This window comes from Sorex araneus, chromosome 5 (assembly GCF_027595985.1).
Source record: "Sorex araneus isolate mSorAra2 chromosome 5, mSorAra2.pri, whole genome shotgun sequence".
NCBI classification, from domain to species: domain Eukaryota; kingdom Metazoa; phylum Chordata; class Mammalia; order Eulipotyphla; family Soricidae; genus Sorex; species Sorex araneus.
Genome location: NC_073306.1, coordinates 172,223,298 through 172,235,858, shown reverse-complemented (window position 1 = coordinate 172,235,858; position 12,561 = coordinate 172,223,298). Strand labels below are relative to the sequence as shown.

The 12,561-nt window shown below is 45.4% G+C and overlaps 1 protein-coding gene across 1 annotated transcript in view; it reads left to right on the top strand.

The window, feature by feature from the left end:
* SMIM14 (small integral membrane protein 14) overlaps window positions 1-11,591 on the top strand; it is a 61,716-nt gene extending 50,125 nt beyond the window's left edge. The window contains exons 4-5 of the mRNA XM_055139774.1: window positions 5,016-5,158; window positions 7,504-11,591. Of these exons, the coding sequence (XP_054995749.1) occupies window positions 5,016-5,158; window positions 7,504-7,536 (176 nt within the window). The 3' untranslated portion in view covers window positions 7,537-11,591. The remainder of the gene's footprint in view (window positions 1-5,015; window positions 5,159-7,503) is intronic.
* The last annotated feature ends 970 nt before the right edge of the window (window positions 11,592-12,561 follow it).

Sequence of the window (12,561 nt, the reverse complement as noted above, 5' to 3'; positions counted from 1 at the left end):
CTGCAAAACTCGGCTTGCAGACCTGACTCAATTTTGCAGTGAATCGGCTGAAAATGGGGACTGCTGTGAGGGCAGTGCGTGTCATTCTGGGCTTCACGCCCACCCCTCCCCCGCCCTCCACACAGAGGATTACAGCCTGCCGGCCTCGGGCTGCTCTCACTGTTGTGTTCATCCTTTTCCCACTGGAACCCGATACATTGATAGAAATAATCCTGAATGGCCTGCCCGGTTCTGTTGGCTCCCACAGTGGCCCTCTCGACTTTCTTTTTCCTGGTGGCCAGCTAAGTTGGTGGCCTCATTGGGAATTTTTTTTCCCTTTCATTTTTAAAATGTTGTTGTTGTTGTTGTTATTATTATTATTATTAGTGTTGGGGGTATACCCAGGGATTCTCAGGTGTTATTTCTGGCTTTGTACTCAGAAATTCCCACAGGTGATGCTCGGGAGACCATGTGGGATGCCAGGGATTGAACCTAGGTCAGCCTCTTACAAGGCAAATGCCCTACCCGTTGTACTATCATCAGGCCCCATTTTTTTTTTCTTTTTGGGCCACACCCAGCAATGCACAGGGGTTACTCCTGGTTCTACACTCAGGAATCACCCCTGGCAGTGCTCAGGGGACCATATGGGTTGCTGAGATTTGAACCCGGGTCGGCCGCGTGCAAGGCAAATGCCCTACCCGCTGTGCTATCGCTCCAGCCCCTGTTGTTTGTTTTTAAAGTGGTGTTTGGGCCAGGTTGGCTTGGGGCTGCTGCTGGCTCAGTGCTCAGGAGTCAAGTGCCATTGTGCTTGGAGGGGCCATGAACGGGTTGGGGGTTGAACCCGGGGCTCCCGTGCTCCATGTGTGTTGCGGTGCTTTGAGTCACCTCTCCACCTTGTGAATGGTCTCTCCGACCTCTTACTTGTAGTATTTGCTTTTTTGCTTATCGCCAGAGACTTAACACGGAAGCAGAGTAGACTTTCAGCACCGTCCAGAGGCTCTTGAGACACCCCTCTCTTTCTTCTCCTGCCACTAGGTTCATCACCAGTGATGCGGGCCTGTTACCTCTTGGCCAGCCGAGGGGTTTATGCCAGCGTGTCCGCGTTCGGTGGGCTGTGCTCTAGTGCTCACGAACACCACCCGTGGCTGGTCTTTGCTAGGTACCTCTGCAAGCCAGGCCTTATGCAAACTGCTTCTCATGCCCTGTCCATTTTGACCCCCACAGCTGTTCTACGAGATGGCGATAGATATTTTCATGTCACAGGGAGAGAAATTGAGGCACAGGGATTATATGACTAAGAAGTGGCAGAGTCGAACTGCTGTTAGATGGTCTCACTTCTTTGTTTGAATGTTACTTTATTTAATTTTTTGCTTTTTGAGTCACACCCAATGCACAGGGGTCACTCCTGGCTCATGCACTCAGGAATTACTCCTGGCAGTGCTCGGAGGACCATATGCGATGCAGGGAATCGAACCCGGGTCAGCCGCGTGCAAGGCAAACAGCCTACCTGCTGTGCTGTTGCTCCAGCCCCTGTTTGAATGTCTTGGGCCACATCTGGCGAAGCTCAGGGGTTACTCCTGGCTCTGTAACTCAGGGGACCATAAGGGATGCCGGGGATCAAACCAAGTCAACCACATGCAAGACACAAGCCCTGCTCTCTGCTCTCTGTACTATCTATCCGGCTCATAAGATGATGCACTTCTTTTTTTAAAAAAAATTTTATTTTATTATTATTATTTTTTGCTTTTTGGGTCACACTCGGTGATGCACAGGGGTTACTCCTGGGTCTGCACTCAGGAATTATTCCTGGCAGTGCTCAGGGGACCATACGGGATGCTGGGAATCAAACCCGGATCCGTCGCGTGCAAGGCAAACGCCCTACCCGCTGTGCTATCGCTCCAGCCCCCTGATGGCACTTCTTAAAAAGTTAATGTTCAGGAGGCAGAGACAATAAAGTGGGCTAAGGCTCCTGCTTGCATGCAGCCTAACTGGTTTCAGTGCCTGGTACCACATATGGCCCCCTAAGCCCTGCCAGGAGTGATCCCTGCGCACAGAGCCAGCAGTCAGCCCTGAACACAACAAGGTGTGGCTTAAAAAGATAAAAGGAGAAAAGAAAGGAAATTCTGGGTGGGAGGGCTAGCCCAGGGGCTGAGAGTTTGCTTTGTGTGTTGGAGCCTTGGGTTTGGTCCCTGCGTCTTCCCCAGGAGCGGCCCCTGAGCTCATGCAGAGCCAGGAGTGGCCCCTGAGCTCATGCAGAGCCAGGAGTGGCCCCTGAGCTCATGCAGAGCCAGGAGTGGCCCCTGAGCTCTGCCAAACAAACGTTAATGAGTGATTAGAAACGTCACAGGAAGACTGAAGACAGGAGGAGACGAGCATGGGGGAGTGGAGTTTTACAAGGGGAGGAAAGCTAGGTACAGGTGAATAGATGGAGTCCTGTTTGGGCGGGGGAGGTAGCTCACTGGGCTGAAGCGCCCAGCTTTTTCTCATTGAGCACTGCAGCTGGAGCTTTTAAGCGTTGCAGTCAAATGTATGTGAATCTTAGCCATCACGACAGCAGTAACAAAAGAAGGGAAGGGAATTTTTACATTTACAACATGTGTTTAGGGGCCAGAACGATAGTGCAGTGGGCAGGGTGTTTGCCTTGCACACGGCCAACCCAGGTTTCATCCCTGGCACTTCGAACCCCAGCGGGAGTGATCCCTGAGTGCAGAGTTAGGAGTAAGCCCTGAGCTCCACTGTGTGTGCCTCCCCCCCGCCCCCCCAAATGTCCCTTGACCCAGAGAGATAATGCAGCGAGTAAGGCTCTTGCTTTGCACCCAGGCACGCAGCTGATCAGGTTCAGTCTCTGAGAGTGCTCCCTGAGCAGAGCCAGCAGTACGCCCTGAGTACCACTGAGTGTGGCCCCCTAACCAAAAAACTAAAAACGAACAAAAAGCCTGTTAAAACATGTTTTAGGGGGCTGGAGTGATAGCACAGCGGGTAGGACTGTGCAGGAGTAACCCCTGTGCATGGCCGGGTGTGACCCAAAAAACCAAAAAAAGAAAAAAAAACATGTTTTAGGGAGGAACAATAGTCCAGCGGATAGGGTGTGTGCCTTGTATCCCGCTGACCCAGGTTGAATCCCCAGCATCTCATATCTTCCCCAAGCCTTGATCACGGGTGATCCCTGAGCACAGAGCTAGCAGTAAGCACTGAGTACCCTCCAGGTGTGGCCCAAAACAGAACAAAACAACAACCTCCCCTAAAAAAAAAAAAAACTTTTTTTTTTTTTAAAAAAGTAGCAGAATCTCTTTATTTTATTTTATTTTTTTTTGGTTTTTGGGTCACACCCGGCAATGCACAGGGCTCATTCCTGGCTCATGCACTCAGGAATTACCCCTGGCGGTGCTCAGGGGACCATATGGGATGCTGGGATTCGAACCTGGGTCGGCTGCGTGCAAGGCAAATGCCCTACCCGCTGTGCTATCACTCCAGCCCCCACCTCCACATTTTTTTTAGTTTTAAATTTTTTAACTTTTTTTTCTTTTTGGATCACACCCAGCAATGCTCAGGGGTTACTTACTCACTTCTGGCTCTGCATGCAGGAATTACTGTTGATGGTGCTTGAGGGACCATAGGGGATGCCGGGGATTGAACCCAGGACAGCCACATAGAAGGCAAACACTCTACTTGCTGTGCTATTGCTCGGGTCCCTTAAAATTTAAAAGATCGTGAAATAAAACTACCTAGGATTAGTCAAGGAAACATTAACTGCACCTTTTTATATATTATTAATTTGATTAATTTTTTTCTCTTTGGGTCACACCAGGCGATGCACAGGGGTTATTTATTACTGGGTCATGCACTCAGGAATTACTCCAGGTGGTGCTCGGGGAACCATATGGGATGCTGGGAATTGAACCCGGGTCGGCCACATGCAAGGCAAACACCCTACCTACTGTACTTTCGCTCCAGCCCCTATATTATTAATTTGAATGAATATTTGTACCCCATATGTTCCCCTGAGCCCCGCCATGTGTGATCCCTGAGCACAGAGCCAGAAATAAGCCCTGAGTATTGCTGGTGTAAGTCCAAAATCCAAAAATAAATAAGAATAAAAATCTTCATTTAATAGGTTTGGGTTTCTGACTGTGATATCTTTTCTTCCCTCCCTCCCTCCCTCCCTCCCTCCCTCCCTCCCTCCCTCCCTCCCTCCCTCCCTCCCTCCCTCCCTCCCTCCCTCCCTCCTTCCTTCCTTCCTTCCTTCCTTCCTTCCTTCCTTCCTTCCTTCCTTCCTTCCTTCCTTCCTTCCTTCCTTCCTTCCTTCCTTCCTTCCTTCCTTCCTTCCTTCTGTATTTCCCACAACCAAAAAGTGTATCTGGCCCGAGAGGGTTGCTGTGGGGTTGGGAATGGCCTGTGACCTGTGCCCCAGCCCTGCGGCCTTGCCCGCCCGACTCCTCGACTGTGTAGGTTAGGTGCTCTCATGGGAGGAAAAGGATGTCGAATGCTTCTCGGTGGGCTCTTACAATCATTCATGCTCTTTTATTTTCATATCTTGGATTCTAGTTAGAATATTTTCCTTTTGGAACTCCAGGGGACTAAACCAAGACCTCACATGTACAAAGCAAATCTACCATGGCACCTCCTCCCTCGCCCATCAGTTCCATTTTTTGGGGGGGTCGTTTGGGGACCACACCTGGTCGTGTGTGGGTGCTGCTTCCGACTCGGTGCTCCAGGGTTGATGCTGGCTCTGCTCCGGGTCTGTGTGGTGCCACGATCCTGCCCAGTTTCTGACATTGACATTTAAACGGCCTTTGTTTTATGTTGTAAAAATAAACTGGAAAAAATTATTTAACAAAAGTCCTTTGTTGGTACCAGATTGCAGCAGGTAGGATGCTTGTCTTGCCCGTGGCAGCCCGGGTCTGCGCCCTGAGCACGGCTGGATGTGGCCCCAAACAAGCAAACGGGAGAGGATTTGTTTTTAGACTTCTCTAAGTAATACTGTGATCAGTGCTTCGGTTTTCATCGCAAATACTTTTTTTCCTCCTTCTCTTCAGTCCCAGGCCCTTCTGCTGACAATGGCATCAGTGTCACCATGATCCTGATGGCCTGGATGGTCATTGCAGTCATCTTGTTTCTCCTGAGACCTCCGAATCTAAGAGGATCCAACCTCACTGGGAAACCAGCCAGTCCGCACAACGTAAGTGTTCTGGGCTGGAGTCTCCTCGCGCTAGCCAGTGGGCGGGTGTCAATAGGAACAGGGACGAGGGGTTCAGATTTCTTGGTGGTAGGTTCTTTGGGGCCACAGCCAGTGGTGCTCAGGGCTTGTTCTGGCTCAGCACTTGGGGATCACTCCTGGTGGACTTGGGGGACCCTGTGGGGGTGCCAGGATTTGCACCTGAGTCAGCTGCTTGCCAGGCAAGTGCCTGAACCACTGTACTAACTCTCTGGCTCCATAGGTACTGTCTTGAAGAAACTTCATTGAAAGATTTCTTTTCATATATATATATATGTAATATTCCCCCCTTGGTTTAGTTATGTACTGAGTCACTTGTTGAATTATCCCACAAAATTTCAACAAGCTTTTAATGTGGAATTTTCAAATGATTGCTTTGGGGACCACACCTAACCATGCATGGGTGTCAGTCCAAAATCCAAAAATAAATAAGAATAAAATCTTGGGGCTGGAGCAATAGCACAGTGGGTAGGACGTTTGCCTTGTACGTGGCCGACCCGGGTTCGATTCCCAGCATCCCATATGGTCCCCCGAGCACCGCCAGGAGTAATTCTTGAGTGCATGAGCCAAGAGTAACCCCTGTGCATCGCCAGGTATGATCCAAAAAAGGAAAAAAAAAAAAGAATAAAATCTTCATTTAATCGATTTGGGTTAGCCCATGTGATTGCACCTGACTCAGTCCTTTGTTGTTACCCTTAGGAAGATGTAATGGGGAGGCAGAGTTGTGTTCATCAGTGGTTGTTTGTCAATGGTGGTTTTCGTGTTTGTTTTTAGTTTTTGTTGTTCTTATTGTTGTTGTTGCTTTAGGAGTAGTAAGTTTAGGTATGTAGCATTGCTGAATTTTAACCAAAAGGGAAGGAGTCAGCTCTATAGAGCCTGGCGCTATTGAGATAGTTCAGCACGTCGGGTTGTACTGTCTCTCCGGCCCCAACAAAATGTTCTTTTGTTTGAATCTAGAAGTAAAGTATTTTCAAAAGCCCAGGGCTGGGGTCTGAGCTCGGTGGGCCAGAGTGCACACTTTGAATGCAGGAGGCCTGGGCTCCATCCCCAGTAACTCAGGGTCTCTCTAGCTCTGCTAGGACTACCCGAACACTGATTCACGGGAGCCCCCGAGCACCCCTGGGTGAAGCAATAAACAACAGTGAGGTAGTTTCTTCTGCTTCTGTCCAGCGTGGGGAATTCCCGGGTGATCATGGAATGGTTGCCTAGAGCAGAAGGAACCCGACTCTGCTTCCCCAACACTGGTGTGAGAAACAGTCTCAGGACTGGAGACAGAGTCCAGAGAGTTCACCTCGTAGCTCTCAGAAAGTGTTTTCTTTTTTCTTTTTTTTTTGCTTTTTGGGTCACACCTGGCGATGCACAGGGGTTACTCCTGGCTCTGCACTCAGGAATTACTCCTGGCGGTGCGCAGGGAACCATATGGGACACTGGGATTCGAACCTGGGTTGGCCTCGTGCAAGGCAGACGCCCTACCCGCTCTGCTATCGCTCCAGCCCTCAGAAAGTGTTTTTTTTATCCACATCATGTCATCCTTAGACACTTTCTCCTGCCTTTCAAACTGCAGAGAAGAATAAGACGAACAGGGACCAGAGCTGTAGTACAGCAAGTAGGATACTTGCCTTGCACATGGAAACCCAGGTGCAATCCAGCACTCCATATGATCCCCAAGCCCTACCGGGATTGATCCCTGAGCACAGAGCCAGGAGTAAGGCCTGAGCATCACTAGGTGAGGCCAAAAAAAAAAAAAAAAGGAGTCAAACACTGGAGAAAGGCATTGTTCAAAATGTACACGGCCTGGAGCGACAGTAGAGTGGTACAGTGTAGGTAGAGCGTTTGCCTTGTATGTGGCCGACTCGGGGTCAGTCCCCGGCATCCCATACATTTCCCCGGATCACTGCCAGGCGTAATTTCTTGAGTGCAGAGCCAGGAGTAACCCCTGAGCATTGGTGAGTGTGATCCAAAAGCAAAAAAGAAAAGAAAAGAAAATACACTGAAATTCCAAATAGGTTTCTGGGATGTTGGCTAGGGGACGTTGTTCCTTGTATTCCTTGGGTTAGACTGGTTGCTCTGGGGCTTAAGGAAGTTCAAGGGCTATAGCTGTAGCACAGGGGGTCAGGCATTTGCCTCACGGGTGGCAGACCCCGAGTTGATCTCCGGCACTCCCTGGGGTATTTCAAGCCCCACCCGTGTGATCCTCCCCGAATCCAGAGCTAGGAGTAAGATTTGAGCACCACCAGTCTGGAACAAAGAAGAGAAGTTTTAAAATTAAAAAAAGTCAATTCATATTTTTTTTCTCTTTCTGATACTAGGGACAAGACCCACCAGCCCCGCCTGTGGACTAACTTTGTGATCTGGAAATCGAGAATACTTAACACCTTGCACGACCAAATGAACGAAGATGACCAGAGTACTTTTAACCCCGTTAGAACAGTTTTTCTTTTTGCATTTGGATATGGGATGGTCTTTTTTTCATGAGCTTCTAGAAATGTCACCTGCAAGCTTCTACTGTTTTCTGTTATCACTATTCCTCATTACAATTTATTTGAGTAAATGATTATATTTAAAAACAAATTATATGGGACTTTTTTTGGTTATCCTAAGCTTAAACATTCCATTCATTCTCTTTATAATTGTGTTCATATTTTTAAAAAATGATTCTGACCTGATTGAGAGATTTGCGATATGTGCATTTAAATATTTTAGTCTTGCTAGGTTTTTTTTTTTAATTTCCTTTTTTCTCCCCAATCAATATTTATAAAGTTATTTGGGGTTTTCTGAGAGTATATGAAAGAAAATTATAACTATTGTATTTACATGTACCTTGAAGTTTGATTTGTGGGTGAAGTGGAAGTTTTCTCTAGGCCTCGGGATGATGGCAACATTTGAAATATTTCACTGTTCCAGCTGAAACCTGTAGCACTCACTAGAACTGGCTGTGTGGTTAGGAAAGGACATGGGAAGAAGTAAAATTGTTGTTTACTGCGTTTTTTACTCCCACACAAATGTGTCTAATGTTAAGAAAACTTTAAATAAACGTGATTTAAATATGGTCGATGGTTTTCTGCCCACTGATGACATTTGTAATGCACTGAGCAAGAACCTCCCAAGATTCGTGGAAAGAGTAGAAAAATAAATTCTTTCTGCCTTTGCCAGATTTAAGCTATACTTTATTGTTAATATGGGTGCCTCTCAGGATGTTTCTTTCTGTTCTGATACTTCCCTCTTAAACAAAACAGTCTTGAACTTTTGGAGGCGTCTCTGACATTTGAAATCCTATTTGCTTATTTACCTGATTTTTTTCTTCAAAGAAACATTTTTTTCCTCCAGTCTTTTATTATCCTTTGGCTTTAAGATTATTGAATAGGTTCTTGGTTATTCCAAGGGAAAAGAAGGAAAATGGAAAAACAGTTAAGGCAGGACCAGAGCACAACAGTGGCGAGTGCCCCACCTTGTCCCCTGGGCCCTGCGAGGAGAGATGCCGGGCACAGAGTCAGGAGTAAGCCCTGAGCACCCCAGGGTGTGGCCCCAGGGGGGCCGTGTTTTCCCCCTAACCCCCCAGAAAAAGGTCTTTGTCTCACCCTCTATCTCATTCTTGTTTGGTAATGGAATTGTTTAGGGGTGGGTAGGAGGATTAATATAAGTAAAATTTTTAATTGAATTTATGAAAAAAAGGGGAATTAAAAAAAAAACATTGTTTTTCTTAGGGAAAAAAATACAAATTGCATTTTTTACAAAAAAGCCTGCATGATCTATGTGGAAGTTTCCCCTTACCAAATAATTACAAATGATTTATGCAGGCAAGAAGATATTTTATTATCAATGTAAGGATTTTCCCCTCTCGATTTATCTAGCAATCCACTCTATAGATCTGAGAAATTATTTATATGAATCGAATTACACTGTTTAATAGTCTCTGGTACAATTGTGTAATGTCCGTAAGGTTATTTCTGCCCCCTTTATATGATTACATTATAGGCCATAACTTCGTAAGGGCTTGGTTTCATGATATAATCCGGTGTGGACTGCTGTATTTCTTCCGTTTCTTGGCTTTTTGATCAAATTCTTGAAATAACATGACCAACTCTTTTTTCCTCTTTTTTTCTTTTTTTTACTGAATCACCATGAATTACAGTCCGTCATGATTTAGTTTCAGGTATACAGTGTTCCAGTACCAATCCACTTCTTCCACCAATGTCCTCGGTTTCCCTCCCACCCCCCGCCTGCCCTTTTCTTTGCTCTTTGGCTCTGGGTTTACAGCACTGTTCCTGATAGGGCAGCATGCGTATCCCTTCAGGAGTCCCTTCCCTCTCCTGTCCCCCTCAGTGGCTTGCTTCCTACTGGTCAGTTCTCATGCTTTTTATTTCTGTTGCCTTTGAGCATTTATTATTCCCCTACTATGTTTCTTTCTATCCCACATATGAGAGAATTTATTCTGTGTAACTCTCTTTGACTAACTGTTAATGACTTGTGTAACCTGAGGTAGCCTAATGTAGGCAAGTCAACCCCAGAGAGTTAAGGTTTTCCTCATGACACCTACCAGAAGCTTTCCTAGTTCTGGAGCTGTTCAAGTTTTTAAAGCAAAATGGGGAGGATTGGCATAAAATAGAGCAACCTTGCGGTAAGCATGCCTTTTTCCTGGCTGGCTCCTGAATTTGAGGGCCTGCAGTTATATCCTGTCAGTTACTTTTTTAAAGCCACAAATAAGCAGACTCTGGTGGAGATGTCATGGAACCTACCATTACAAGTGGTTGGAATTTGGTGATGATTGAAGAAGTAGCGTGACTTGGAAGTAGAAACATATTTTCTGAGATAGAGCCCTAGAATCTGAATTCTTCTATCTTTTTTCTCTTCTGTATTCTTGTTTAGTCCTTGATGCCCCTGAATTTTGAGTTGTGTTGTTCAGTTTTTCCCCATCTGTGGTGCCAAGAACTAAGCCCCAGGGTTGGAGAGCTAGTCCTAAGGGCTGGAGCTTGCCCTGTGTCCTGGAGTCCCTCGGTCCAATCCCTATGCCACATGACCCCGAGAACTGGACAGGTGTAGCCCAGGTAGCCCCTCAGTACTGCTGAGAGGACCCCACCCCCAGACAAACATCAAACCCAGTGTCACGCTTCTGTGCCACCAAATCTTCCACCTCCCGAACCTGGACATGTGGATTCTTAATCCCAGTCTCTCATTCTGTCATATACACTTCATGGTCATCCAGACTGCTCATCTTTTTGTATATGGACCATTCATTTAATTAGTAACAAAAGTTCAGAGTGAACTATTTAGTCTTGGTGATTTGGGTGGTTTTTGTGGTTTTTTCTTCTTCTTCTTTTTTTTTTTTTTTGGCTTTTAAGATTTTCTTCACATTTTTGATAAAGACAGTCCACGACTGCACACAATGAATTCCTGTTAGCCTAACTAGTAATTTATATTATTGTATTTAATTCTTTAAGCTTCTATATTGTGGCCTTTTACTGAGCAAAATTACTCATTAATTGGCCTGTACATATTTTGCCTAAACCGTAGCTACAATCATTTAAAAATAAATTGGTGTGCCAGGAATGCATCTCAGTGGTAGAGTATCTGACTTACATGTATGAGGCCCTGAGTTCAAGATTGGGTAGAGCACAGAGCCAGGAATAGAGCCTGAGCACCACTAGGGAGGGCCTAAAAAGCAACAACAATAGCAAAATTAAATCTGGAAACAATACAATACAAGATTCAATATTTGAGGTTTAGCTCTTAAGCATTCTACAAATGCCATTGTTTAAGAGTAATGTGTTTTTTTTATGCAAAATAGCATTTTTTCTTGATGGAAAAAAGTTAACATTGAAACTGCATTAGGAAAGATTTTTATGATGAATATAGCCAAATACTATCTCCCAGTTGCAGAGGTTTTCCAAAGTAACTATTAATTACAGCTATTCCTTGGTTACTTTTATTGTCTTTGTGGTATGCAATATTAGTGTTTATAGAATCACAAATACCTTACATTTTCAATGGAACCTAGGAGCCTTGAATGAAAATCTGTCACTAAGTGGAATGTGTGCAAAAATTTGATCAAATTCAAGAAGTGAAGCTGTAACTTGAAGAGAAAATGAAGCGTTTACAATTAATGAATCGGTTAAATTTTTGTTGTTGCAGTACTAGGTTTAGTCTAAACATTATAATATTTCTGAATAATAGGTCTTCTTCTGTATTTGTTACCATGTCTGATGGGTATTTGTTCCAAGCAAAAGTGGTCATGTGATATACTAAATATTAATTGCTGTTTAAGTATTTAAATCATGCCAAACAAATCATGTCTATGCCATCCAGGTTTATTGTAATCTTTTATTGAGTTCTTGGACTGGGATAAAGGGCTTGTACTATGCACTTTTTATTAATGAATAAATAGAAAACATTAGTAACACCCATTGTTTTTTGTTTGACTTTTGTGGGAAGAGAAGCAAGCATTTTGGGACTAAGTAAAACATTAATATCCTTTACTAACACTGGAGCCATAGCACAGCCAGTAGGGCATTTGCCTTGCACGCGGCCGACCCGGGTTTGATTCCTCCGTCCCTCTCGTAGAGCCTAGCAAGTTATCGAGAGTATCCTGCCTGCACGGCAGAGCCTGGCAAGCTACCTGTGGTGTATTCAGTATGCCAAAAACAGTACAAGTCTCACAATGGAGACATTACTGGGGCCTGCTTGAGCAAATCGATGAACAATGGGATGACAGTTCTACAGTGCTACTAAGACTGGAGTGATAGCACAGCAGGTAGGGCATTTGCCTTGCATGCGGCCGACCCAGGTTTGATTCCTCCGTCCCTCTCAGAGAGCCCGACAAGCTAACAAGAGTATCCCACCCGTAAGGCAGAGCCTGGCAAGCTACCCATAGCATATTTGATATGCCAAAAACAGTAACAAATCTCACAATGGAGATGTTACTAGTGCCCGCTCAAGCGAATCAATGAGCAACAGGGCTACAGTGCTACTAAGTTTTGTTGTTGTTGTTTTGGGGTCATGCTGATGATGCTCAGGGGCTACTCCTGACTCTGCACTCCAAATTACTCCTGGCGATGCTTGGGGGACCATATGGGATGCCAAGGATCAAACCAGGGTTGGCTGTGTGCAAGACAAGAGCCCTACCCACTGTATTATTTCTCCAGCCCCTAAAGTTTGTTTTTTGGAGACTATTTGGTGCCCGCTCCAGCAAATTGATGAACAACGGCTACAGTATACCAGTATACTACAGTGCATTTTTTTTTTTTTTACTCTTAAATAGAGATGCTCCTAACAAAACAAAACCTGTTGTAGTAGGCCAGGGTGGAACTTAATGGTAGAACACTTACCTTGCATGTTTGTTTTTTTTTAAATATTTTCCCCCCTCCCCTACC